Genomic DNA, 27,257 nt, shown 5'->3' on the forward strand with positions numbered 1-27,257 from the left:
AAGTATAGGACTCTTGCAAATTGCAAGGAAAACTGACCGTTCACCAGTTGCAATGATTTACCAAAAAATTTGGCTGCCTTCAATAACGTGCTAAGATCGTAATCTCCCTTGGCCCTCCACATCACAAAAAAGCATAAGATAATTCTCATAGCTGACGATGGCTATGTAACCCACTTACCAAAAGATAAGAAAGTTCAACTTTACCATGTCAACAGCTCTGCACTATGTTCATCCTCTTTCCCTGTCAGGAATTGAAAGCCAAAATCAAGTAACCCTCTTCTACTGAGTTCTAAACTTCCACAGATTAGCTTTCATTTACTCTGGGATAAAAGTGTACAATGCGAGCAGCTACCACAGTGCATGGCAAGGTGCAGCAAAGCTCTAATCCCTTGAGTTGGGTATCTGAACTCGAAATGGAGGCAGTAATTCAGATATATCCCTCTGCCAACTGTTTCTCATTGATTTATTCCCTCTAAAAGTCTTCATGCTCAGCACTTAGGCATTCTAACTTCCAGGAACAATTTTCCAGCCCCAGTGCTGCTGTTTCACCAATGTGTGAAAAACCAAATAGAAGCCAAGCTGTCTTTATTCATTGTCAGTTGGCTGGTCAGTCCAGCTGACAGAGGAGATAAGTGCCAGGGCACACAAATCCAAAGCTCACCTGAAAACATGCATCTTTATACATACATCTTTCTTTGAACTGTCCAGAGGCACATAGGTAGAAAGTATTCCTTTTTCTTCCACATCAGTGTATCACCATTTCAATCCACTTTCCACATTCCTTGACTTTCTGCCAACTTCCAAGTCAATCAGGAGACTACCTTAACTGAGAACAACTTAACATTTGGACACCTCCTAGGATATTCACATCCCTGTTACATCTGCCAGAACCCAAACAATCAATCCCAAGAGCAGCTTTTCTACCTTCCTGACAGCCAACATGGAGTGGCCTTGATCTCTCTTTGGGACTGTTCCCTTTGACTTTATAGGAATACTAGGCACCTAACCTTATCTGTTCAAATCAGCCTTGTGGGACAATGCACCTATTGCTGTGGCATTCTGAAGCCTAAACAGAGGTCCCATGAGACTGATTTGGATGTGACCTTTCAAATGCTCTAAAAGTAAAGATGACTGGTTTTGTGCTTACTTCCCTCTCCAATATAGCTATGCACTTATTTCTGGTTACCAAGAACTTCAAGATGCTAGGAAGTCATACTTGAGATATACAGACATGGTAATCAGAATGGCACTACATAGTTTTATTTAAGGCCTAGTTTGAATTCATTAGTATGGCATCAACCAAAGGGGTCTCCCCACAGCAGTATCTTGCCTTGAGCTTTTTATTAAAAACAAATGTTGGGACCTTTATTATTCTGTTTCAGTATTTTGGCTGAAGTCTAGCAACTTGCTTAGTCTTTAAATTTAAAAAAAAAAAAGTTTGCTCTTACACACTTAAGAGTGGAATATTACCTTTTCACAGTGCGATTAAAAATCTGCTGCTGATTTGAAGCACTTGAATAAATTTTCTTTACTTCTTCCATCTAGTTTATATTCTTTAATTCTAGGCAAAACAAGTTTCCACACGCTGACTCGCATACAAATAGACAATCTACAATATAACAGATGTAAACTATTTATTGAATATTTGCCACCAATATTGTTAAATACATAATCTTGCAGTTTTTCACTTTCAAGTTAAAATGTCAGAAACAGAACACCAAATATTTACAATTCTTATAAGGAATGTTACATAATGACACATTAAGGCGTAAATTCTTTTGGCTTATAATTCTGAAAAGAATGATAATAGCAAAAAGTGATGCAAAATCTTCAGTGTGAGATTATGATTAAACTACAATGTTTACAAAAATATGGTGTAAGATGGCAATAATCCCATTCAAAATCCTGCATTGGGTCCCTTCAAGAGGGACTGATAATTTATACAGTCAAAACTTTAAAATTTACATATAAAGGTATCCTATCCACCACTGAAAAGTACAACTCAACATATACAGTTTTCAGGCCACAGTTTTGAAGGTCTGGAGTATCAAGTTGGTTTGATGAATTAGTCGATTGGCACTTATGAACACGTTTATTGCCCTGCCATAAAAAAGAAATATATTAATACCAAGAACAGTTTCAGACAAGTATGAACAGCTTTAAAAACACTCTATTCAATAAACTGGAATGCTAAATTTGAACAGAAGTGTATCTGGACTCAATGAATCAGAGATGCAAATTCAGTTGTTTCACAGTATTACTCTGCTGACTAAATAAGTCTTGCATGCCTTCACTATGCAAATAATATTACAGTTTGATGGCAGGAATGTAAATTCTTAGGAAAACAAAAATGAAGTTTTAAACTCCAAAACTAACTAGAAAAAAATGTAACAGATGGTCACAACAAGCCTGAATTTTCCTTAGTGCCTGGTATCCACAGTTCCAGCTGAAGGAAAATGGAGTTCATGTTATTTGATCACCGTCTCCCTTCCATTCTTATAGAGGGAAATACTATATACGTAAAGAAGTGACAGGAACCGAAAGGTGAAGCCTTTCTACCACTAACATTCTTGTATGGGCATTGTTCAGTTTTCTTTAAGCTAGAAAAGAACTAAGAATGGGGTCAAACTTATTGGGTATTACATCTCACAATTGCAAGACTGAAGTTATATTCTTTATTCTTGCATTTTTCTGGAGTTTATCAGCCTTACTTGTGACAGAATTTTATGCAGGTTTAAGTTACCCTCTTATCCCAACAGATTCAATAATTCAAGTCTCAGCTGGGCTCTCTTCAGGTATTTTTCAGAATCTCTAAATCCTAGCATTGGCTCTGTTATGATTTAGGATTATCAGATGAAAGGCATTATAGAAGTGCAAATTAATGTTGTGTATGTTTTTGGTCTGTTAGCTTGCATAAATCATTTAAGGTTCCAGTCTCTCATGCTAATTTTACTCTCTCTTGCTTGTGTAACCAGGTTTCTTTCAAACATATTTTAGCAACCACATTATACAGTATTCCTATAATAGCAGTTCCTTTCAAAAGTTGAGATAAAATTGCTAGCAGATTGCTGCAGCTTATTTATAACTCCTGGCTAAACTCTTATTATAGGAAGCTTGCCATTTTTGTAATTCCCTGGGTGTTCTTCCCAGACCTAATATTAAAACATCCTTACCATTAAAGATTTTATGCACATTTAAGAGCAGGAATTTGCCCCCAGGTCTTTTGCCAGAATTTCTATTCCTGCCCTGCTGACATATTATAGATGCTGCATTTTTTTGTAGCCTGAAAAGTACTCAAGAGATCCTTCTCTGTGAAAGACACCCTCTAAATGTAAAATTTAGGATCCAATTCTGCATCATGGCAGCATACCAAAACTCCACTGCCAACTTAAATGAGCAGAGGATTAGACCCCTTATTGGGACTTAGTCTTCTCTCCTATAGTAGTGCAGTATCTCCCCCGTGTTGCAGTCTGCATTGACTTTGGCAGCTAAAAGACCAGAAAAGAAAGACTGTTTGCCTACAGGAGGTAAAGGAGCAATACCAGTAAGCTGCTAATTCCTTCTGCCTCTAAGAAATATATTTGGCTATAAAAACCAGATCCTCTCCCAAAACAGAAAGTATCAGAGGAATGCAGGCCAAGTAGACTCAAGATAGATGCTTGTCTTTTCTAAAGACTAAAATTTAATTGGAGGCCAGAAAGAGATCATAAAAAACCTCAGGTGCATCATTTAGAATATGATTGAAATTCATTAGTATGATATAAGCTATGACAAAACCAAAAAACTAAAAAAGTCTGCAGTGTTTTACAAATAGTGGTTTGAAGATGGAAGGCTACATTCTTCAAGTAATCATGGATTCCTCCTCCTTTTACGCATACAGAGATAAAGACTGGTAACTGCTAAGTTCATCACAAGACCCTGTAACTTAAAAACATTTACGTAAGCTTGTAACAAAAATTATGAATTTGATATTGTGAGATTGCATAAAAAGCTAACTTACTTTCCATCTTTAAAATAGGTTTTCAGAGTATCGCTGAAACTTTTGGAGTATTTTACAAATTCTTTCTTCTGGTGCTCAAGTGCCTAAAAACAAACAATAACTACTGAATGAGATTTATCTAGTGCCTTCAGAATACAGCAGGATGTAATACTAACCAATTAGTAACAAGTTACAAATAACTAAATGGCAAAAACAGAAAAAAATGAAAGCAAGCTATGAGCTCATGCTGAGAAAGGGATTTAAGCCATTTGGAAAATGCAGAGATACATTATATTGTTTCCATAAAACCTTTGTTGATTTAAAATTCCTCAGAGGCCTTTCTATAACATACTGTCTTGATGACAGGTTTGTTATTACAAACAGTCAGGCCTCAATTTACATGCTAGTTTATGCATGGTTTCAGTTAATTGTGACCTTTTATTTTTCAGTTAATTGTAACCCTTTATTTTTGTACACGATATAAATTCATTTTTACACGATATAGATTCATTTTTACATGGTGCAGCGCAGTCACCAAGGTGCACAGATACATCTAGAATCAGTTGGTCACTTCTTGCCCCACCTCCACCACGCTGCTCTCAGGGTAGGTGATAAATGTGTTGTACTGTGGTGGAAGGGGAGAGGGGACAGAAGGGACATGGGGGAGGCAGATCAATGCCCCCCATCCCCCCGTAGTGAGGGAGGGAGTGGGGCAGGGCGGGGGAAGACACTGCCAAACTGGTGTGGGGCAGACACAGGACAGACCACTGAAAAGAAAGAATTTGTAGTCGTCACAGCAGCTCCCAGTGCTGTGTGTACCCTGGGAGGGCACGGAGGAGCAGGAGGGGGGCATGTGCCCCCTGCATATGAGCAGGGCAGGGTGGGCTGCAGCTGCAGGCTAGACTTGGGGCCGCACGAGGCTCTTCTCAGCAGGGGCTGAGTCAGGTTGGGCTTGGAGCAGGTGGCGGAGATCACAGAATTATAGAAGTTGGGTCGGAAGGGGCATAGTAGATCTTCAAGTCCGACCCCCTGCCTGAGCAGGAGAAAAACTGGGCTCAAATGAGTCCAGCCAGGTAGGCATCAAGCCTCTTCTAAAGACCCCCAGGGTAGGAGCCAGCACCACTTCCCTTGGAAGTTGGTTCCAGCTCCTAGCCGCCCTAACTGTGAAGTAGTTCTTGCGGATGTTTAATCTAATCTAAACCTACTCTCCATAATTTGTGTCCATTATTCCTTGTCATGCCAGGGGGCACTAGGGGAAACAGCGTCTCCCCCAAACCCTTCTGATCCCCCCTAGTAAGTTTATAGACAGTCATCAGGTCCCCCCTCAGCCTTCTCTTGTGAAGGCTGAACAGATTTAGGTCCTGCAGACTTTCATTGTAGGGTCTGCCCTGTTGTCCCCGGATCATGTGGGTGGCCCTCCTCTCGACCCTCTCAATGTTGTCCACATCGCTCCTGAAATGGGGCACCCAGAACTGGACACAGTACTCCAACTGTGGCCTGACCAGCGTTGCATAGAGGGAGAGGATCACCTCCCTGGCTCTACCAGAGATGCACCTGTGGATGCACGACAAGGTCTGGTTAGTCCTGCCAACGGTGACCTCGCATTGTCAGCCCATGTTCATCTTGGAGTCAATAACAACTTCAAGATCCCTTTCTACCTCTGTACTCTCAAGAAGGGAGTTTCCCATTCTATAAGAGTGTTGCTGGTTTCTACTGCCTAAGTGCAGCACCCTGCACTTGTCAGTATTGAAATGCACCCTGTTTATGTTAGCCCACCCCTGTAACCTATCCAGATCTTGTTGCAGTCTTTCCCTCCCTACTAGCGTGCTCACCTCACCCCAAATTTTGGTATCATTAGCGAATTCAAACAGGTTGCATTTCACCCCGTCATCCAAATCGCCGATGAAGAAATTGAACAGTGCAGGCCCAAGGACCGAGCTCTGGGGGACTCCGCTGCCCACTTCTCCCCAGGTTGAATATGACCCGTCCACCACCACCCTCTGAGTACGACCCTTCAGCCAATCTGCAATCTGTCTGACTGTGTAGGCATCAATGCCACAGTCGCCTAGTTTTTTTAATGAGGATGGGGTGGGAGACGGTGCCCTGCTGAAGTCGAGAAAGACTACGTCCACGGCGATACCTGCATCCATTGCCTTTGTGACCTGATCATAAAAGGCAATCAGGTTGGTCTGACATGACCTGCCCCTAATGAAACCGTGCTGGTTGCCCTTGAACATCATCCCTGAAGCCGGCCCATCACAGATATGCTCCTTGAGGATCTTCTCAAAGAGTTTCCCTAGGATTGAGGTAAGACTGATGGGCCTATAGTTGCCTGGGTCCTCTCTCTTCCCTTTTTTAAAGATGGGGACCACGTTAGCTGTCTTCCAGTCATCTGGCACCTAGCCCGAGCACCACGAGCGCTCGTAAAGCCGTGCCAAGGGCCCTGCAATAACCCCTGCTAGCTCCCTCAACACCCTGGGGTGGAGAGCATCTGGACCCACTGAGTTGAACACATCCAGCCCCTCCAGAAGCTCTCTAACCCAGTCCTCCCCAACCTGAGGTCTGGAGGCGTTCCCCTCAAGTCCGTCCATCCGTCAGGTGCTAGAAGGGGACAAAGGCAAAATCTGGGGTGGCTGCAGCCCCCTCCCCCCTGCAGCCACTGCCCACCCCAAGCTCAGCCACCACAGAGAAAAGCCTGGCACAGCCCTGGCTTCAGCCTGCAGCTCCAGCCCGCCTGCCCTGCCCCGCACAGATACAAGGGCACATGCTGCCCCCCTCCATGCTCTCCTGTGGTGCATGCAGCGGTGGGAGCCATCACCCCGCAACCCCGGTACCCCCCCAGATGAGCCGCAGCTCCATCCCGCACCCATCCCACCCAGCCAATGACTGCCCCAGCCCCACTCCTCCCTTACCACAGGTAGCTTTGATCTGCCCCCCCCCCCAAGCCTCTTTCCTTCCCCTTCCCCCACAACAGATTTACCAGCTGCACGCAGCCTTCCAAGTGTTGGGCTGTGCTCCTTGGTGCCTGTGTGCTGCACTGCAGCTGAACACATGCACAAGCATTTATTGGCCAAATTATCAGCCACATCTGGAACCTAAACCCTTATTTCCCATAGATGGTTGGTATCTTTTTACATGATTTTCTACTTCCACGGTGTTTTTTCAAGAGTTTAACTACAATGTAAATCAAAGCCTGATTGCACTTTTCTCTGTAACTTTTGCTAAGCATTCTGTCAGTGACCAGCTCAATCCTACCACTGACCACTGGATCATGAGATATTTCACATTTATACTTAGTAGTAGTAAAACAAAATTCTGTATAAAAATTTAGATTCACATACCCTCCGATTCTGGTACTGATATTTCTTGAAGACATTATTTACTGTGTCAAGAAGTTCTTTTATTGCACTGGCGATGTCCCTATTTAGCAAGAGAAAAATTAAATTGTAACATCTTTAAATGAGCTTTATTAAATACTGAATTTAAGCTTATTTTTGAGGCAGAAATCCATCACACTCATTTCTAAATTAATTCTGTAAAAGAGAAAATAATTTTTAGATGTAATAGTTTGACCAAACACAAATTACATTATCAGCAATTCCACATCCAAATTAAGAATCTGTAATGAGCGTCTTTCCACTAATATAAAAACTGGTGTTAAACAACTCAATTATCTGTTCATATATTTAAATCAGTAAGAACCAAGCTCTTTTCCAGATATGCAGGCAGCTCATAGCAGCCTCAACAGTAGTTGTACATGTAGATCTAATGGCAGACTGACTCAATTTGTTCCAGAGTTATCCATTATATACCTTAATATAGGATACCACTGGGTTCAAAACTGGAAGAAAGCATTCAAAGTACCATATTTACTTGATTCCAAGATCAGGTCCTCTCCCCATCCCCCATTTAACATGGGTGTGGGGGAAGCCACTTATCTTGGAACAGAGTATAAGGCAACAGGGGATGCAGGCAGCTGCTGCAGCACTAGCCCCAACTCTGAGATGGGGCCAGAGATGCAATTGCTGCCAGCCTCGCCCACCCCACCATGGCTTCTAACCCTGAGCCACCCCTCCTACCTCACCATATTTACCTTTGCTCTGGTGCCTGCAGGCTCCCTCCACACTCCAGCCAGGGGCACAGCATGGCCCCAGCCCAGCCTGGTAGCAGTGGTGGCAGAGGGGACAAACACAAAGGGGGGCAGACTGATTGCCCCCCCCCATTTCTCCCCACTACTTTTCTCTCTCTTGCTGATCCCACTGTGCCCCTGCCACTTCCTCTCCTGCTGTGTCGGGGTAGAGGTTGCATCTAAGGTGACACCCCCCCAATAATTAGATTCTATACATTGTTATAATTTTCTAAGTTACAAATTTGTTATAGTTTTCCATGTGTAGAATACAATTATGGGGGGGTGTCATCTTAGATTCAGGTAAATACGTTAACTCCTTTTAAAAACAATCTTATTCTAGAAGCTCACACACAGACGTGATAGATACAACTCCATCTTATTTTGATCTTGAAGGACTTAAAATCAGCTGTTAGAAACACACCCTGCAACACTTTAGTTTCCTATTCTATATTGATGAGAGAAGCAACTATGTTACTGCCACATTCCTCGCATCAAAAGAACTCCACATCCCTTATAACCACTATTACATGAGTGTCAGTTAGTAACAAAGAAATATATATTTAAAAAACAGTGTGATTTCAGCTATTAACATAGGAAAGTAAGAGAAAACTTTCCAAAACTTCTGTGCTTCTGAAAATTTTTAATCACATCGCCTAGTCACCAAGGAAAAATGCAGATCTATCTACGTACTTTTCTGATAGTGTGTTACAGGTTATTTCCTGCTTGATACTGCTTACATTTTGTATTACTATATCAATGGAGAACAGTGAAATTAAGTTCAATGAAAGCAGCATAATAAACAAAGGTGCACCAACACAAAGAAAACTGACTATATCAGAAATTAGCCTGAAGTGGCCAATAATTTGGCCGACAGATGTCCATGCATGCACGCAGCTGCAGCGTAGCATGCAGGCAGCAAGGAGCACAGCCTGACATCTTACGAGAGCTGCATATAGCTGGTAAGTCTGTTGTGGTGGATGGGGAGTGGGGAGGAGAGGGAGGGGGTATGGGGAATGCAGATCAAGGCCCCCAATGGTGAGGGAAGGAGTGGGGCTGGGGTAGGCGCTGCCCAGCCCAGGGTGGGACAGGCATGGGACAGAGCCACAGCTCATCCAGGGGGCATGGGGGAAAGAGGGGAGGCTTGTTTGCTTGTCTGGTGGCTCCCACTGCTTGTCCAGCAGTGCATGGGGTCATGTGCCCCTGGATCTGTGCAGGGCATGCCAGGCAGGCTGCAATTGTTGGCTGGGGTCTGGGGCCACACTGTGCTTGGGATGGACGGCAGCACTGGGAGAGGGCTATGATGGGGGCTATGGCAAAATCTGGGTTGGCTGCAGCCCCCCCAATATTAGCCTCCTCCCAGCACTGCCATCACTTGCCCTGAGCACAGCACAGCCCCAGCCTGCCCTGCCCCATGCAGTTCCTGGGGCACACACCCCTTCTCCGCACCCCACAGATAAGCTGTGGCTCCATCCCATGTCCACACCACCCCAGCTAGGCAGCGCCTACCCCCGCCCCAGCCTGACTCCCTCCCTCACCACAGACAGCATTGATCTGCCCACCTACACCTTTCCCTCCTCTTTCACCACAACAGACTTACCAGCTGCACACAATTGGATTGGAACTCGGATTGGTATCAGCCGATATGCCTCCTTAAAAATTGGCTATCGGTGTCGGCCCCCAAAATCTCTATTAGTACACCCCTACTAATAAATCAAGTTTAAGCTTTTGCATGTATACAATATCTTAGTCTGATCCCTTCTGTTTCACATTTAGTGGTTTTCAGATACCTAGCCATTCCTCTTAGCTTATTAATTTCAAGCAAACTGAAGGCAGACACGATTCTTTAGGTAAATGTGACCCTATCAGACCAACTAAATAGTTGGAAAAAACTTGGGTTTTGCAAGCTTTCAGGCACAAACACCCTTCTTCAGGCATAAGGAAAGTCTGCTGTTGTTCTGTGTTCTCCTGAATGGAATAGAAACCAACATGCAAAGTGCAGGTCTGTGACAAGGCAAATGTGGGGCAACGAGGATCAGAGGCCACAGGAGACGATAGGTGTGAGACAGGTGGGAGAGGGAAGAAAGGAATGTTGACCTGGTGATAGAATGTAGCTAGTAAGATGTAGAGAGGTTACCTGAGGTTATCAGAGGGCAGGCAGGTTATAACATGCCATAAATCCAATGTTTTGTAAACTCCCTTTGAGTATCAGAACTCTCTCCCCAGCACATGGTCCAATAATAGATATCACCAAACGGGAACCCTTTTCCCCTCTTAAAAACTGAAGTAATCCTATAGATCTCAGAGTTTTACGTGACTAACAATTTTCAGAAGAAAACGAGTACATTTTAAACAGCTCAGTCCTTGATACAGTGTGGCTGAACTTGCAATTGTGAAAATACAAGAAAGGTATGATTGTGGGTGTCCAAACTGACATGTTGTTCTTTGACATCTGGGGTCAGCTACTATTTACTTAAACCAGTGGTTCTCAACTGGGTTGCTACAAAATCCTTTCAAGTGTTATGCAGCATGGGTGCTGCTTCTGCAGCTACATAAAAGTGTTACATGTGCCTTGTGCACAGCCAGACCAGGCAGGGCTGTGGTACTCATACACATATGCCTCCATTAGGGCTTTATGATGAGCCTAAAAAGAGGCAGGTGTGCCCACTCTGGCCTCAGCCCTTCCCAGTCCACTCTCTACCCCACTCCCTTTCTGGAAACAGTAGTGGGCAGAACAGTTCAACCTTCCCCATGCACTTATTTCTGGTAGATGCCATGCAGAGTTGAATGGGGGAGGACCCAGTTTTACAGTCCAATTCGAAATTTAAACTAATTTTAAGACAGATCTTGATATGTTGCTGGCCCTAACTGTTCCTTTTAGAAAACTGTTCTAGAACCATACTCCTGTGATGGTTAGAAAGCTTCTGAACTTTCAGCTTATAATTTACTCATAGCTAGTTTATATGCTTTGGGTTTTTAAAATACTTTGAACAGAAAAAAAAAAAATTAAATTTGGTTTTAAATATTTACATATCATGTATTAAATATCTAACCTCCCTCACTAGTCAGTTGTGTCCCCACCCCCAAATCTCTGCATTAAACATGTCCAAACAAGTTGTCATATTGCATAGATACAAAGGAAGTAATCCACACAGCAGATGTGAAGTGACACATTTGAAGTGATAGAACAAACCTCTGTCATGACAGAAACAGAAGTTTCCTCAAAGTACCACCACAATCAAGCTCGTCTTTTAAATTGCAATAGTGGGAGAACTTAGACATGGAGCATTTTCCCCATATCTGCTTCTAATTGGTACTAGATGACAGACAGGGCTAGATCAAGCTGTCTGGACAGGCTTTTAGCCATATTTTCTAGAGGAGTAGGGCACTGTCACATCTCCTTTGTAGTCAAGAAGTACTAAAACTGTAACATATTTTAATACCCATCAGTGTAACATTAAAAGTCAATGCTTTCAGCCTGAACTGAAGATAAATAGAGAATGCCACACTTACTTGATTGTCTGAAGAAACCTTACTCTATCATTGATCTCATCAGGGATCTTACTGAGAATATGTTTAAGTGCTCGTGCCTTTTCATTTAGGTCTTGGAATTCAGGCTCTGGCCTTTCAATCATATATTCTGATGGGGAAAAATATTTGAAACAAATTATGAGGAACTTCCAATTATGCCCAGAAACTAAAAAAAGTGCTGTTTCATGAAGTTTCATCATCAGCATCTCAAAACTGTATTTTTAAAAGACACACAGACCAACATAACGCATACATCAGAAACTGCAGTTAGTTTCTATAGAAATAGACACACATTCTATTAAACATCTTCTACTACTGTGAATCAAACAAAGCAGAACAATGAAAAGAATTACAACATTATATTAATCCAATCTTTTTTTTTTTAAAAATGGTTCTTAATGGAGTTAAACTTTTTAGTGAATCCTTTTTTCTAATGTTACGCACATTGCTACCACTTTTTCTCCTGATTTCAGTCTGAAACTGGGGGTGGGAGAAATCACACACATATATTGAGAAAAGAACGTGCATGTACATTTTAATAATCTATTGCTTCTCACTGAGATGATTAAATTAGGCATTTTCAATTACAGAAGATAAATAGACACAAAAAGTTTAATGGGGGGGGGGAAAAAATCGCTGGATCCAGTGATATAACCATGCCACCATGTATGTTTATTATAATAGGCTTTTTTGTTTGGTTTCTTTTTTACTTTTAAAATGAGCCTCCACCCCCACCAAAACAAAAACCCAGATCCAACCCTGAGTATTATGTATTATTCGGGTATTCACTTGTACTTCAAATACACAGCATGTCCAGAATCAGAAACCTTCCTGTATTCCTAGGCTTATTTGCAAGACTTAAAAAACAACAACAACAACAACCATTAAAAAAAAACCCTGAGCCCCACATTTGCCTCTCCTACAAAGATCTCATTATGCTATTTATCCAACAGTATCATCCTTAGCAACAATACATACCTTCTACATCATCAGCTGACATACGCAGGAGAGATTCTGTGAAGTTAACTTCTACACTTTTTTTCTCCAAAATTTTCATGATGATATCCTGTGTGAGACCTGGATTTTCTTTTTCAGCCTAGGTTGCAAATGCATATTCCAATTTAAAAGCATATAGAGACTTGGGTAAGCATTTATTACTTTCAAATTCAGTGCAACAGATCATGTGAACAAGATCAATTTAAGAACTAGAAGCAGAATAGACAGAAAACAAACATCAAAGCATTTTCTGTAGCATTTTTTCCACCTAAACATCCATTTTTCTCATCTTATGGAAGCATTTTTGCATCAATAATTGGAGCTCACAAAAGAGCAGTTTGAAAGATTTTAGACGGAACCAACAAGGAAAGGAAAGATGCACTCCTAGTCAGAAAAACAGAACTCCATCACCTTGCAAAATTTTCACCAGTATGTTAGTTTTTTGACCTTAAGGGTAACTGCCACCAACAAAGCACTTTATATTTTAGCTACCTAATAGTTTCACAAGCCTGCAATAAGGCTGCCATGCCAGCACCAATTTTTAGGATATGGCAATGATAAAAAAAAAAAAAACTTCAGTTTTGCAGATTTACTCTTTCGAGTGCTCCGGGGTAAACTCATATAAATCTATGAATTATACTGGATTTTGGGAGCTTCCGCAGGTTTCATCAAGAAGAGTCTAAAAGTCCTCTCCACTTTCTTTCAGAAACTTGATGCAACAGTTGAAGCCTAGTAAGTCGTCATCTTTCTTGCCAAGATGTTTTAAAAGAGCAACACTACTGCACTGAGGCTAGCCTCATGCCAGATTTATATGCCATCAAGAAGAGCCTGAAGGCCCTCTCCTCAGAACAATGTTGAGATATGTAATGAATTGGGTACCAAGCTGTATGGTACCCAGGCAGAATACTCTGCCTCAAGAACCAATGCACAGGGAACAAAGCTCTGCAACTTTTTTAGTCTAACAGGCACTTGTGCACAGTGGCAAACAGTTTTTAGACCTCCTTCATCCAGAGGACGACGACTGAATTCACATCTCCCATTTTTCTGCAAAGTGCTCTGGCCCATACCACGGCCTAGGCATTTCCAAGCATACCCTCCACCCATGTGACTGAAGCTAAGAGGAAGATATGTGGGGCCATAAACAGAGCAAGACAGAGGACGCGTGGGTCAGTAAGATGGGCCCTGCCCTGGAAAGGAAGGGGCCCTGGATTCTTTTCCCTGATGGGCCAAACACTAGTCTAGCTCTGTATCCATTTAATCTATTACTGTTAAATACAAAATGGACAAGAAGCCAGAAAAGCTGAGATTCCTTGCAGAACTACCTGAAACATCTTTTCAGGGAGGCAGGTATTTGCATGCATTTCTTGAGAAATGAACAAAAAGTTCAGAAACCACAAGCCACCTCTCCTCTCTTTAGTAAAATTAATTTTTAAAAAAAAGTTGACAGTAAGTTATAGAATCACAGAAAATCAGGGTTGGAAGGGACCCCAGGAACTCATCTAGTCTAACCTCCTGCTCAAAACAGGACCATCCCCAACTAGATCAAAGGGACTTTGTCTACCTAGGTCTTAAAAACCTCCAAGGATAGATATTCCACTATCTCCCTAAATAACATATTCCAGTGCTTTACCACCCTTTTAATGAGAAAGTTCTTCCTAATATCCAACCTAAGCTTTCCTTGCTGCAACTTGAGACCATTACTCCGTGTTCTGTCATCTGTCACCACTGCAAACTGTCTAGTTGCATTCTCTTTGGAACCGCCCTTCAGGTAGTTAAAAGCTATCAAACACCTTCTCAATCATCTCTTCTGCAGACTAAATAAGCCCGGTTCCCTCAGCCTTTCCTCAGAAGTCATGTGCCCCAGCTCCCGAACCATTTTCACTGCCCTCTGCTAGACTCTCTCCAATCTGTCCACATCCTTTCTGTAGTGGGAAGCCCCAAAACTGGACACAGTACTCCACATGTGGCCTCACCAGTGCTGAATAGAGGGGAATAATTATAGCATAACCTCATAAATCCAGCATGCTTGGGACCAAGCACCTGCCAGAAATTTGAAAATTCTGGATTTAAGCCAGAGAAGCAGCTGGACCTGGAGCAGCTGTCGCACATGGAGTGGTGGCATGGGGTGGTGGATGGTGGCTGCAGCCACCGCTTGCAAGCTGCCTCCTCTGCTGCCCTAAACAGTTAATTGCACCCTGAAGTATAACCTAGCCACACATTCAAGCAATTGATAACCATCAAAAATGTAATAATTTTGTGGCTGGTTTCCATTGCACCTTAAAATGAATGTGTAGCCATGCCAGGGCCCATTTGAGCTCCAACGTGGTCTCCATGCTGCCACCAATTAGATGACTGGCAGCTGACTCAAGCCACCCCAGTGGGTTTCCAGATCCAGCTGACAAAAAGCTGGCTGTCAGGTACCTTTGCTGGTACAAAGGGAGCCTGGGGTCACAATGCCGGGTTCCACTTGTAAAGTACAACAGAGGTCTGAGCCCCGAACCCAAAATTGTGAATTCTGCCATGTATGTATAACATGGCAGGAGGAATGATTGTTGGGATTGCAAATCAGATCCTATAATGCCTTTAACTGAACATCTGTCAATAGCTTTAAGCTAACACTTCATTCAGGCATGGAAGTGAAATAATCAGCTAGAGAAATAAAACAGACTTTCCAAAAAAGCAGAAGTCGATGCTCTAGCTGTAAACTACTTGATTCCTTCAGAGCAGCTTCCAAAAGAAGATAGTACAGTGGGGGAGACAGCCAGCCAAAAATACATATAAGATTAAGCCAAGTTCCAAACATCCATTTATAGCATAATCAAAATAGCAGGTACAGCTTAATCTTTGTTTGATAAGTTTCTTCTCACCTTAATAAAAGCTGCTCTCAGTGTCTGAGCTGCAGATAGATTCACTCGTTCTAGCTGCAATGAAAGTTTTAGAATGATTAGCAATGCTGTTTTCATCAGAATTAGAAAAGTCAATTAGTTACCTTTAGCCCTACCTTTACTCCATTCTGCTTACTCCTTTGGGAAAAGAGGGAATAAATGAGCTCAATGACTCTCTTGAGCCAGAGATCTGGAAATCTGATCCCAAAAGAAGGGATGATTCTGTTCACTATTTACTAAAACTAAGATGCTAATGAAGAAAGCAATTGTATGAGGCTGAAAAATCAAAGTCTGGACCAGTAACAGGAGTCTATTTAAACACCAGAGCCCATGAATAAACTTAAATTAGTTCCAGTATTTGGAAAGATAATGGGTTTTCTTCAGTGGGGTGGGCTACTAAATGAGCCAGGTTAGTTTAATCAATTTTTCCTTTGTCAACCAAACTTGTAATCGCATCAAAAATGATCTTGTCCAACAAGATCTATTTCCCATGTCAAAAGTCACGTTAACTGACTTTAAAAGATGGTTTAAAGCATTTAATTCTTTACTGATTTACCTTTCCCTGACTTGCACTCAGTACAGATCTTGGCCTAACTGCTCAGTAACCAAGGGAATTCTAACAGACTGGAATAAAACTAGTATTCTAGGAGCAGTTAAAAGGGTGATGGGTCAGAATACTTCTCTGACAATTCTTTTATTACTTTTGGGTGGAAGCTGCACAGTCCATCAAATTTAACACACATTTAATAGCTGCCGTGTAACTTGCTGTCTAGTTAGGAAACTAACAAAGTATTTTTAACTTTCATAAACCAGTACTCATTCTAGCTCCATTTCTGGATTGGCTCTTTATTCAGTTAATTCTTTCACCTACACAGCAGGTGCAGGCACTCTTTGCTATTAATACACTAATCTTAATGCATGTCATTTCCATTTTAATGGAAGAGGAAGGCGGCTGTTCATTTATCATTTTCACATACTCATTTTGAATTTTGAATATCAGGTTAAAAAAAAAAAATCAAAAAAGATAAGCTTTACACTCTCTCTACACTGTCCATGAAACCGCTCGGCTCCCACCACTTAAAACCCAGTGAAAAAATATCACTGATACAACTTTGTTAGCATAGATTAAAGGCTGCTTGCTGGTATCTTATGACTTTTAATTATGTAAAGTTCAGCAAAACAGAAGCTCTCCAAGCCAGACATGAAATAAGACACATACCTATTCAACTTTCTCTCTAGTCCTTCTCCTGTAACTCCTGTGGGCTATTACCAATTATTTGCAAATCGCCCCACCTGCATTCAGCATTCAGTGTATACACTGAAGGAGCTTGTCAAACATATAATTATGATAGGAGAAGATCCTGTATCACTGGGATGGATCTCTCTTGCCTGCCCCTGTATGTATCAAAGCAAAAAGGTTCATATATATTCTGAGAAATCCAGCATGCCACATTTCAGTACAGTTGCATATAAGCAGTATTAGTAGCAAAGCAACAAAGAAGTGTAATCTCTGGGTTTCCAATCTTACACAGAATTGTATATCAAGGTTGAAATGGTTATAAGATTTAGCAGATGTGGCATTCCTTCTGTGGATTAGGTTGGACCTGATGATCTCTAAGGTCCCTCCTAGCCCCTAACAACTATGAAACCATGAGTGTACAACTTTGGGGCAGTATAGGCTCCTTTTCAGTATACTTCACAGACAGAGTGCGCATGTTATGAGCATACTGGGACATCACTCAGAGGGCAGATATAAGGTTGCGTGAGCATAAGTCTGCATTTTTTGGTTCTGAGAAATCTGAGTTCTTAACTAGATATTCTGCAAGATACACCATCAGTAACCTTAAGAAACATTAAAAATCGATGTTATTAACGTAAAGTTGTCAAAGGAAAATATCTGTAGGAGTTAATACTTATTCTGGCAGTTGTAACTGCCACAAAGATTTGCAGCCAAGATGCTAGTTTGGTTAGGAAAAGAATGCTTAGTGTTCTTACTTCTCTTGTATAGTTTTTAGATTAGAAGGGAGATAATACACTGAAACGTTCGGACTGTAAAGTCATTCTTAAAGCTAGCAAAAGAAAAATTCAGATGTGGCACATGTATCCCCAAACTGAATAGGCTTATCACACAGTGGTTACAGTAATTCTAAGTACATGAAAAAAGACTAGTGCATCTCCTTCACCATCAGTGCCCATCCCAAAATAGCTCTAGCCATCCATCTACACTTGCTTTATTGTTTTATTAAAATCAGGGTTGTGCAACTAGCAGCTCACTAGGGCCTGGGGCTGCCTGTTAACCCTTGCCCAGCCACCACTCTCCTTATTGCTTCACCTGCTGCTGAAAGCCAGGGGTCTCTAGGCTCTTCTTCCCACCCCAGAGGGTAGGCCAGCGCAGTGATGCAGCAAAGAAGCTGAGTTTTAGGCTACTCATGCATGGTGTAGTGACTGTCCACACATACAATTCAGCAGTATGAGGGGGTAGGGGTGGAGGAAGAAGAGGAGTTGCCTGTATGGACAATGCAGCAGATAGGTCTGAGGTAGTTCAGCCTGGAAGCCCACAGTTCATGCTAGTGCAACCTATGAGGCATGCAATCCCCACTGGTGTGGCCCTTAGTCACTTAGTAGTTGGAGACCCTGTACTAAATCATTAGTACAAAAAGCTACTTCTTGCTGTCTGATGTTCTCTTCCACTATACTCATAACTTATCATAAGGCAGGTAAATTACTGGACAGTCACAGAAGCATGAGCTGTACACTGCACCCTGTACAAACTATCCTTCTCCCTACAACAGATTCAGATATCCTGAGACTTGATGCAAGCTCATGAACTTCAGAAAACTTAGAAATTCTAACTTTTCAGTTTAAAAGCACTCTTTATCCTTCATTAAAAGGCCTTCTATTCTAAATACAGAAGATACACCACTTCTCTAACATTATAAGTAATCACACTGTTTAGATATCATCTGACTTGGCTTCCCATCTCAAAGGCACAGATTTTTAGCCCCACATAAAACAGGGTGTTTTTATGCAAGGTTACTTTTGCCATTACAAAAAATCTGTAACTTCCCAAACTAAGAAAGGAAACATTGAAAAAGAACTAGTGGGGAGGAGGTGGAGGAAAGATGTCAGGAGAAAGAAGCTGCTGGCTTTATGGATTTGTAGGAAATCCTTTCATATCAAGACAAATAATGTATGTTACTCATCTCATCTCAGGGCAGGAGGTTGGATTTGATGATCTGAAAGGTCCCTTCCGACCCTAAAATCTATGAATCCCTTAGTTTCAAGCATCACATTTCCCAATGTCAAAATAGAGCATTACACCATAAACTGGGGAACATACCTCATTGAAGACAGGATACATAACAGCATAGAGTGGCATGGAAACCATAGAAGAAGTCTCTGCTTCATTCTTCATCTCTTCCATTGTCATCCTCATTCAAAGACCCACTTCTCAGGAGAAATGCTATAAGAGCAAAAAACTCCTCATTCACCAAAGTGTTTCTTCCTTTTTCTCGTTGTGTAAGAATACTTAAAGAACTTGAAAATTGTTACCCTAAGGGGAAAAGACAAAACATCATAAATGCTAATCTACCACCACAATTTCTAAATGACAGATTACAACACGAGATTTCAAACAGTAGATTTACTGTGAGGTGAGGGGTGATTTGCTCACAAAAAATTCTTAAATTCCTTTAATTTCTACCTAATGATGATATTAAAAAGCAAGTAATTTTAGCTAATACAGGAATATTTTGATAAGTCAGACATCACTGAAAAGGCATTCACACACTAGCTTGACACTTTGTAAAACTATTAAAGAAAAGGTGATTTAACATTACCTTAAGAGGTCATATAAGTGCTGAGTTTTGGGGACAGGCATTACTTCTAGTGGTAACTATTGTTTTGTCTCTCTTACTTATTGATAATGTCCACAAAATGAACAAGCAGGCCAAGCAGAATAGTGGACTTTGTAATGAGAGTAAATGCCACTAGATTAAGGCTATCCATCTAATTAATCAGTGAACAGTCATATATTGTCTAAGCATTACTACTTAAGCCACGTTTAGCCCATGATTTAGAAGCTAAAAAACCTATCACAGACATTTATGATTTCCTTGCCATCCAGCATTTTTTTAAACAGTGGAATAATTATAAATGTTAGAATAATTCAGAAGCACAAGCATTCATGAGGCAAGAGATGGGCAGGAGTTAAAAAGATATGCAATGCCCGAGTCTCATCACAATAATATAAAGTGCAGTACGTTAGTCACACAGATCACTATTCCTCCTCCAGCAGATATTTGGCATACATTAGCCAGATAGTTTAGATATTGATTAGAACAAATAGAAAACTTACAGAGTGTATCTAAAGAGAAATATAGCATGATGAGATGCACGCACATTGTAATTTCCTCCTTTTTGGAGGTGGAAAACAAAAACTTATGTAGTAGTTTATGGTAAGACACATGGTAGATAATGCTTCCTTAAGAACATCCACCTGCAGGATTAGAAAGCAGTCAGGCTCAAACATCAGGCTCAAAATAACTAAGTAAATGAACAAACGTGATCTTGAAAAGAAGGCTCAACATCCCAATTACAGATTGAATTATAGTCATATTGGAGAGCCAATGTGAAAAGACTATCAGATTTTATCACTCAACGGAAATTGTTATTAGAAAATTTACTGGTCTTTACCTATGACTAAGTCAAAGACAACAGTTAAAGCTTAATGCAAAAACTATCATTCCTTGTTGGGGAGTGGTGAGGGAAGGAGTTGAGCATATATAAGTCTTACACAAATTGTTCTTTTAACCAGTCTTATGTCACCTGATCATCAGCCATATCACCGCAATTCACTTTACTCATTTTCAAATAATGAAGAGAAACAAGTTTTTGAGGAAAGGATTTGTTGTAAATTATATAAAGCACTATATTTGCATGATTTATAGCAGGGGTGGCCAATCTGGGGCACCAGGGCCACAGTCTGTGGTCATGACTCATGGTAGACCAAGAAGGGGAGCAAAAAGCAAAGCAGCAGATCAGGCAGGGAGCATAATGAAGAAAGCAGAGCAAATGGTCAGACAAGGGAAGGCACGAGTGGCACCTGCTGCGGGGGGGGGGGAGGGGGGGGGAGACAGGTAAGGAGGCACAGGACTAATTTATGGCCTGCCTGCCAAAAAAGTTGACTACCATTGACTTACACTACAATGCACTGTCTCAACAAGAAGTTGACATCTTCATCCTGTAAGGCAGGGGTTTTCTTTTTTAGTTTAATGGGTTGGGGGGGCCGGATGCTGAGTGTGCGTTAGGGGGGGGTGGCAATAGCGTGTGGCTGGACATGGAGCAGGGAGACAGGGACAGTATGCAGATGGGTTGGGACAGAGCACCATCACCTCCCAGGACCAGGGCAAGGCTGGGGCAGGAAAGTTCTTCACTAGGCTGGGGTGAGGGCAGCAGTGCCCCTCTACAGGGGTGGGGAAGCTCACTGGGCTGGGGTGTCGCAGTGGCAGCAGCAGGTGTGTGCGAGCTTCCCCGCTCCAGCCCTGCTCCTGGGAGGCAGCAGTACTCCATCCCCATCCACCCCTGCATACCCCCTAGGACCGGTCCAAGTACCTCCAGGGGTATGCATATCCCCAGTTGCCAATCCCTGCTGTAAGGCAATGCCTTGTGTGACTAGTAGACAGTACAAGGCAAACTTGCATATTACCAATGCCTGAATAAGCTGGTAGAGAAAAGAAAAGATGATGTACTTAGTGCCTCTTAACTTCTCATATGACTTAGCAATTGAGGGGAGGAAAAAGACAAGCAAAAGATGGCAGCTTTAACACTGCCTAAGGCACAAGGAAGTTTGCCAGACACAGTTTACATGAAAGCCACCTCTCCTTACACTTCATAGAAAAGAATGTTTCTAGTCAAGCAGAAGGAGTAGCTTCAGTCCATTTTACAGACCAAGACCTTCAGCTGACAGCCATAGCAATCCATGAAGTGGACTGAGGAACTGAAATGTAAACTTAATGTTTGCTTTGTGGACCAAACCTTGGAAGAGATGCATTCTGTATCAGTTTAGGGTCTCTGCATTGTTTCCACATTCAGCTTAGTCTAAATGCCACTGTACCTATTCTGTTCATTTTGTGTCAAAGTCCCTTTCTTTTATATGTAAATAAAGGGCTACTTTTAATCTACAAATGCTACATACTCTGCAGACCACAAGCTACTCTTCCTGCTTGACGAGAAGCATTCATTTGCATAAAAAGTGTAAGGAGAGGTGGCTTTCATGTAAACTGTGCCTGGCAATCTTCCTTGTGCCTTAGGCAGTGTTAAAACTGCCATCTTTTGCTTGTCCTTTTCCTCCCCTCAATTGTTAAGTCATATGAGAAGTTAAGAGGCACTAAGTACACCATCTTTTCTTATGCCTCTGCCAGCTTATTCAGGTACTAGTAATATGCAAGTTTGCCTTGTACCGTACACATGGATCCATCAGAATTAGATACAATACATCCACTAGAATGTAGCTTCATGTGTTGCTCTTATTTGGAACAATGCAGATCCCAAAACCCAGAATGAAACAAAAAAACCCTGAAAGACAAGGAACTTTGAGTTTATAGGAGTTTGGCTTAGGAACAAGTTTCCAGACATTAATTGTAATCCAGACTGTGGCCATCTTTAAAATTTAGTGTCCTTCTTCTTTGACAGAGGCTTTTTCACCATAATCGCAGTGATGTTTTAGTATTTTAGCTTTCCTAAGGAAAAACAGGCACACTCCTAACAGCTTCTTGTTACCCAAAAAGAGAACAACCTGAGAACCTGTCTTCCCATATAGTTTCCCATACCAGTCTAACAGAAGACATGCCCATATGCACTGGTAACAAGCATCAGTACACATCCTAAAATAGAGGCAGTCAGAACAAGAAGTGCAAACAAGGTAATTATAGTGCCAAGAGCACTGTGGAACATGAGACATTGTCTCTGCTCTGAAGAGTTTTACTAAAGGCAGCTCTCCAGTCCATCATTTGGTGGTGGTGAAAGCATATTGCCTCAAGTACACATGAAAGAATAAAAAAAAAAAAAAGGGAAAACACAAAAATTCTTGAAGTTTTTCCTAAAGTTGCTTCTGGTTAAAATTTAAGTTAAGAACTGAAATAGTCATACTTAAGAGCTGATGACCTCCAAAGCCTCAAATGAACTTAAGTGTCAGGACTAAAAAAATGAAACCAGTTTCTCTGTCATGCAAAAAAACCTACATATGCTTATACCTGAATCTGAAGAGCTTGTAATAACTGAGCCAATTCTTCAAAGTATCACTATTAGCACACCCTGGGAAGACTCACCTCACTTGTTCACAATACTAGTTTTAAAACTTAAACTCATTCACACACACATGCGCATCACATGATAAACCTCCACAAAAATACCTATCCTGATCTGTAGAGGGATATGCCAAAACTGAAAGGGGGGTTGGTTGGGAAGAGAATCAGAAATAAAACTAGATCTTGTACACTCAAATGAGAAAGTAGTCTACATTTACACATTAGAAATCAAATTCTAAAAAACCAAATGTCAGCCTTTATTCTGCTGCTCCCTCCCTAAGATCCTGCATAACAAGCACTATTACAACATTCTCCCAAAGATCAATAAAGTCCAGCCATTCAGACTACAGGAGTCAAAGGAAAGATCCAAAGTGTTTGATTTCCCTAAAAAGCGTACTACTTCAATTTCTGTTTCTTCATATTGATGGGATCCCTGTCAAACATACTACAGCAGCCCCTTAAAATGTCTGGCTTGCAGGATCTTAAACTCCACCCAGACTCCAAGAAGCATTAGGCACAGGTAACAAGTCCCTAATGTGAAGTGTTCCCTATAAGAAACACCACTTACAACCATGCTGCTGCATCCTGTGCCAGTTAACAATGCTCAGTAATCTGAAAGTGTAGTCCCATGCAGAGTTCACTTTAGCAGCCTAATCTTAAAAGCTACAAAGGTATGGATTACAGTAGCAAGCTCTCTATCCAAAAGAGGCAGTAAATCTCCACAGCTAAGAGAAAATTTAAAAAGTCTGTCTAGACACAGCTGCTCACAAGTTAAGACTATCTTCAAGTTGCAAGATTTACTAACAGACAGAATATAAACAGAGAAAATTACAATTACAGAGAAAATCCTAATCCCTAAACTATCTTCAGGATACTTCCCCAAATTATCAGTTAAAGCAGTAGCTGAATTGATTGAAATTCTGCAGCTTGCTCTCATCCATGCCTTAAGCATTAGGGTTAGTGTTAGAAATGTAGAACTGTCTGTCATTATCATACTGAAAATACCACAAACTCAAAAATCTTTCTAATGGTATCACATATGCACAATGACCAAAGGGGGGGATGGGGGAGGGGGAGGGGAGTGAAATATATATATTAAAATACTGGAAGTGTGTGTACACTCTCTCTCTCCCTCCAGGTACTCAGTCTTTATCACCAATAAGCAATCTAGCTATAACACTAGTGCAATCTCCATCCCATGCTCAAGTGCCAATTGTCATGGATCAAGGAGAGCAGAATCACTATGGCAGTCAACTGTGACACCACAACTTTCTCTATATCATTAGCCAGCAGTGGAAAAATAGATACTGTATATGATTTATCAGATTTACCAGATCCTCAACAATAAAGAACTGGTTTCTGAGAAGAAGCGCCAGAACAGTTGTCTCAGAGAAGCCACCACTATCACTAAAGGAGGTGCTGATAATCTAACAATGTAATATTCCCTACTTTCCCTGAAAGAATAAAAGGAGGCTGGATCAAAAAAAGACTCCAACATCTCTAGCACAGTGGTAAGGATGAGGCCTAAACTCCACCAGGAAAAATTAGTATTCATCATGTAGGATCCCATTTTGCATTCATGGAGGTAGACAGCTTAGAATTTAACAGATACAGGCCACCTCCAGACTAATAAGTTTCTGAACAGAAAGCAGTTGACAGAGTCACTTGTATACATGACAATGTTTGTGACTATGAAAAACAGCAAAATGTGGTTAGCTTTCATCATATGACACTTGTATATAAAACTCACAATGTAATGTAAGATTATGATGCAGCCAACCTGTCAGTGGTATGTGTTACTACATTTATTATAATTATTTTATATAACAAAAATGTGCTGGTACTTAAGGTTGTATTGTTTTAAATTGGTAGTGCACAATGTGTCAGAGTTCAGGAACTCCTGCATTACACTATTAGGCCCTCTTTCCTTATGAAAAACTAACTCAGGCACCTGTGCTACATTTGAGTAATGCATTGCGACTTATGTCCCATCTATACCTGCTTGTTCTTAGGACAGAATGTACTAGTATTCCACCTACCACCACATACCTTACATTTTTGTTTATTTTCTTTCTTTTTTTTAAATCAATTTTAGTTCAAAAGGAATTTCACCACTGGGGAAGGATACAAGGTATGCATAAAATAAAAATCCTGCTGCTAAAACAGATAAAATGTGGTATCTACTCCTTTGTTACCACTTAAGAGACTTTGTCTCACCAATTAAGAAAACAGCCGCCTTGAGTCTTTCAGGTCCCAGGGACAAGTGCAAAGTGGTATCTAAATACAATTTCTTGTCTTCTTCTAATGACCTTCCTCAGCACTCTGGAGGGCCTGCAGAAGAATTCCTGCTCTCACCTTGCTCCGAGGTACTTTATCTTCATCCAGATGGATACTTGAACTAGATTAGGTACTTGGGGTGGACAACACAAGTTCTACCTGTGGTTACTGAAACTATAAGCAAAAATTCAAGGAAATACATAGAAGAAAACATCACCCGTTCACGTGCCCCGCTAAAGGGGGTTATGATCAGATGCAAGAACTTGGTGTTATGGACCTAGAAGCTGGAGTTCAAACACGATTCCACCCAAAACATAATTTTGCACATTCTTCTGACTGTCATGGCAACTGATGATAGATAATCATTGACCTTCCCATAACGACAGTGGTCTTTTTCCACTATAGTCTACAATAGCCTCCTTCCCCTGCCTGATCTGCTACTGTGCTTCCTGCTCCCCGCCCTGTCACAATGTTCCCTGCTCCCACTCCGATCTGCTGCATGCCATACACAGGCTCCCTCAGCCCCATCTTGGCCACCCCCTTATCTACAAGATGATTTCAAACACCCTTCAAACCATTTTTCAACAATAAATCATATAAGAAAAAGGAAGGGATACAAGTCACTATGATCAGCCTGATTAGATTTTTGTTTAGCATTAAAAAAAACAAAAATACCAGACCACTCACTTAAGTTAACACTAGAGGAATTTACTACTACTGCAAAAACATAATGAACTTGGTCAGTCTAGACATGTAGAGGTTAAGGGAAAAAATAAAAAAGCCACATGTTCTTGGTTGTATGGATTCCACTTTCCCCTCCTTAACTTTGGAAGTAGCTTTAAAAAAAAAAAAAAAAAAGTAGAAAAAAAAATTACTGATTCAAGTTTAGCTTTCCCAAGAGCTTTTCTTAACTACTCTGCTACTTGCACAACCTGTGAAACGGTATATTCATATAGAAAGATGCAAACAAGCAACTCTACTCCCATAAAAACATGACTGTCCTCACACATGCATTTTGTTATTTTGTATATGGCTGGATGCCATTACTTCAAAAGCTAAGCTAATAGGTCACAGGGGAAAAAAGCCACTTGGGAGAACACTCAAGCCACCCACTTTTCTAAATCCGAATCCATTTTGAATCTCATGAGTTTTGCAAGTCACTCCTACCGAGTCAGAAATCCTGCACCCTACACGCAGTCAGGGAATTAGCCCTACTTCATTACTATGCCTAGCGAGGATGCGAGTTGCCAGAACCTGCCCTCTGGGGCTGGGCTCCAATTTCCTACATCAAGCAAATCAAAGAGTTGCCTATCTGTGAAATAGCTAGGATCACAACCCCAGCAACTGGATTCCTTGCCAGGCAAACCCCCTCATGACAGTGCCCCTCAGTTTCTCTGCCAAGTCTATTTTGGTTGGTGGCCTCCTCAGACCTCTTGAGAGTCACTCCGGGCCCCTCCTGCACCCCAAGTTGGGGCCGGTATGTGAGCAGAGCCTCACGGCAGCGACCCCGGGGCTCAGTCAACCTGGACAGGGAGCTGCACCCAGTTTGCGGTGCCGCCCCAGCCCGGCTGACACCAGAAGAGCTGGTCCGCCGCCCTCGCTCCGCGCCCGGCCTGCGGGAGGTGCCGCAGCAACAAAGGAGGAGCTTTCATTTTCACCTTCCCATCCCTCCCGCTGAGGGGACCCGGGCCCGATGTGAGCAAGACGGGGACGGGTGCGGGGCATCTCCCCTCCGGCCAGCGCAGCACCCGCCCCGCCCCCACCTCTACCCCTCAACCGGGCCCATATTCTAAGGAGTTTTACGCCTCAAGCGCAGTGTAACCTCGGCGGAGCCGCCAGGCCCTACGCAAACACCGCAGTGACCCCGGCGGGCATGGGGAAAAGAGGAGAGGAGGGGGGAGACAAAGCACCGCCGCGCCCCCACGTCCCGTACCTTACCTCCCCCCGCCCCTCGGAGCCTTCCCAGCTGTAGCGCGGACCCTGCCGCCGCGCCGGAAGTCCCTGCCGAGCAGGAAGCGGCGGCCGCGGTTACCACACACCAGGCGTTGCCCGGAACTCGCCGGCTTCCGCGCGGGCTCCTGGGAACTGTAGTGACGTGCCGCGGGACTACACCTCCCATCGTGCCGCGCGCGCGCGGCGGGGCGGGGGAAGGAAGA

At 42.1% G+C, this 27,257-nt stretch overlaps 1 protein-coding gene across 2 annotated transcripts; it reads right to left on the bottom strand.

Moving 5' to 3' along the window:
• Positions 1-1,617: 1,617 nt before the first annotated feature.
• Positions 1,618-27,160, bottom strand: PDCD10 (programmed cell death 10). Of its 2 annotated transcripts, none has more exons than XM_090052895.1 (8): positions 27,040-27,160; positions 18,858-19,070; positions 15,500-15,553; positions 12,615-12,732; positions 11,619-11,745; positions 7,321-7,399; positions 4,001-4,083; positions 1,618-2,100 (listed from the first exon to the last, which is right to left on the bottom strand). In XM_090052895.1, exons 2-8 carry the CDS (start codon positions 18,951-18,953, stop codon positions 2,019-2,021), a joined length of 639 nt encoding a protein of 212 aa, XP_089909021.1. In that variant the 5' UTR covers positions 18,954-19,070; positions 27,040-27,160; the 3' UTR covers positions 1,618-2,018. The 2 variants fall into 2 exon arrangements, with proteins under 2 accessions (XP_089909021.1, XP_089909022.1); XM_090052896.1 differs by having other exon boundaries at positions 27,035-27,097.
• Between the last annotated feature and the right edge of the window lie 97 nt (positions 27,161-27,257).

This window comes from Crocodylus siamensis, chromosome 6, assembly GCF_052110815.1.
Source record: "Crocodylus siamensis isolate JL-2025a chromosome 6, ASM5211081v1, whole genome shotgun sequence".
Lineage (NCBI taxonomy): Eukaryota > Metazoa > Chordata > Crocodylia > Crocodylidae > Crocodylus > Crocodylus siamensis.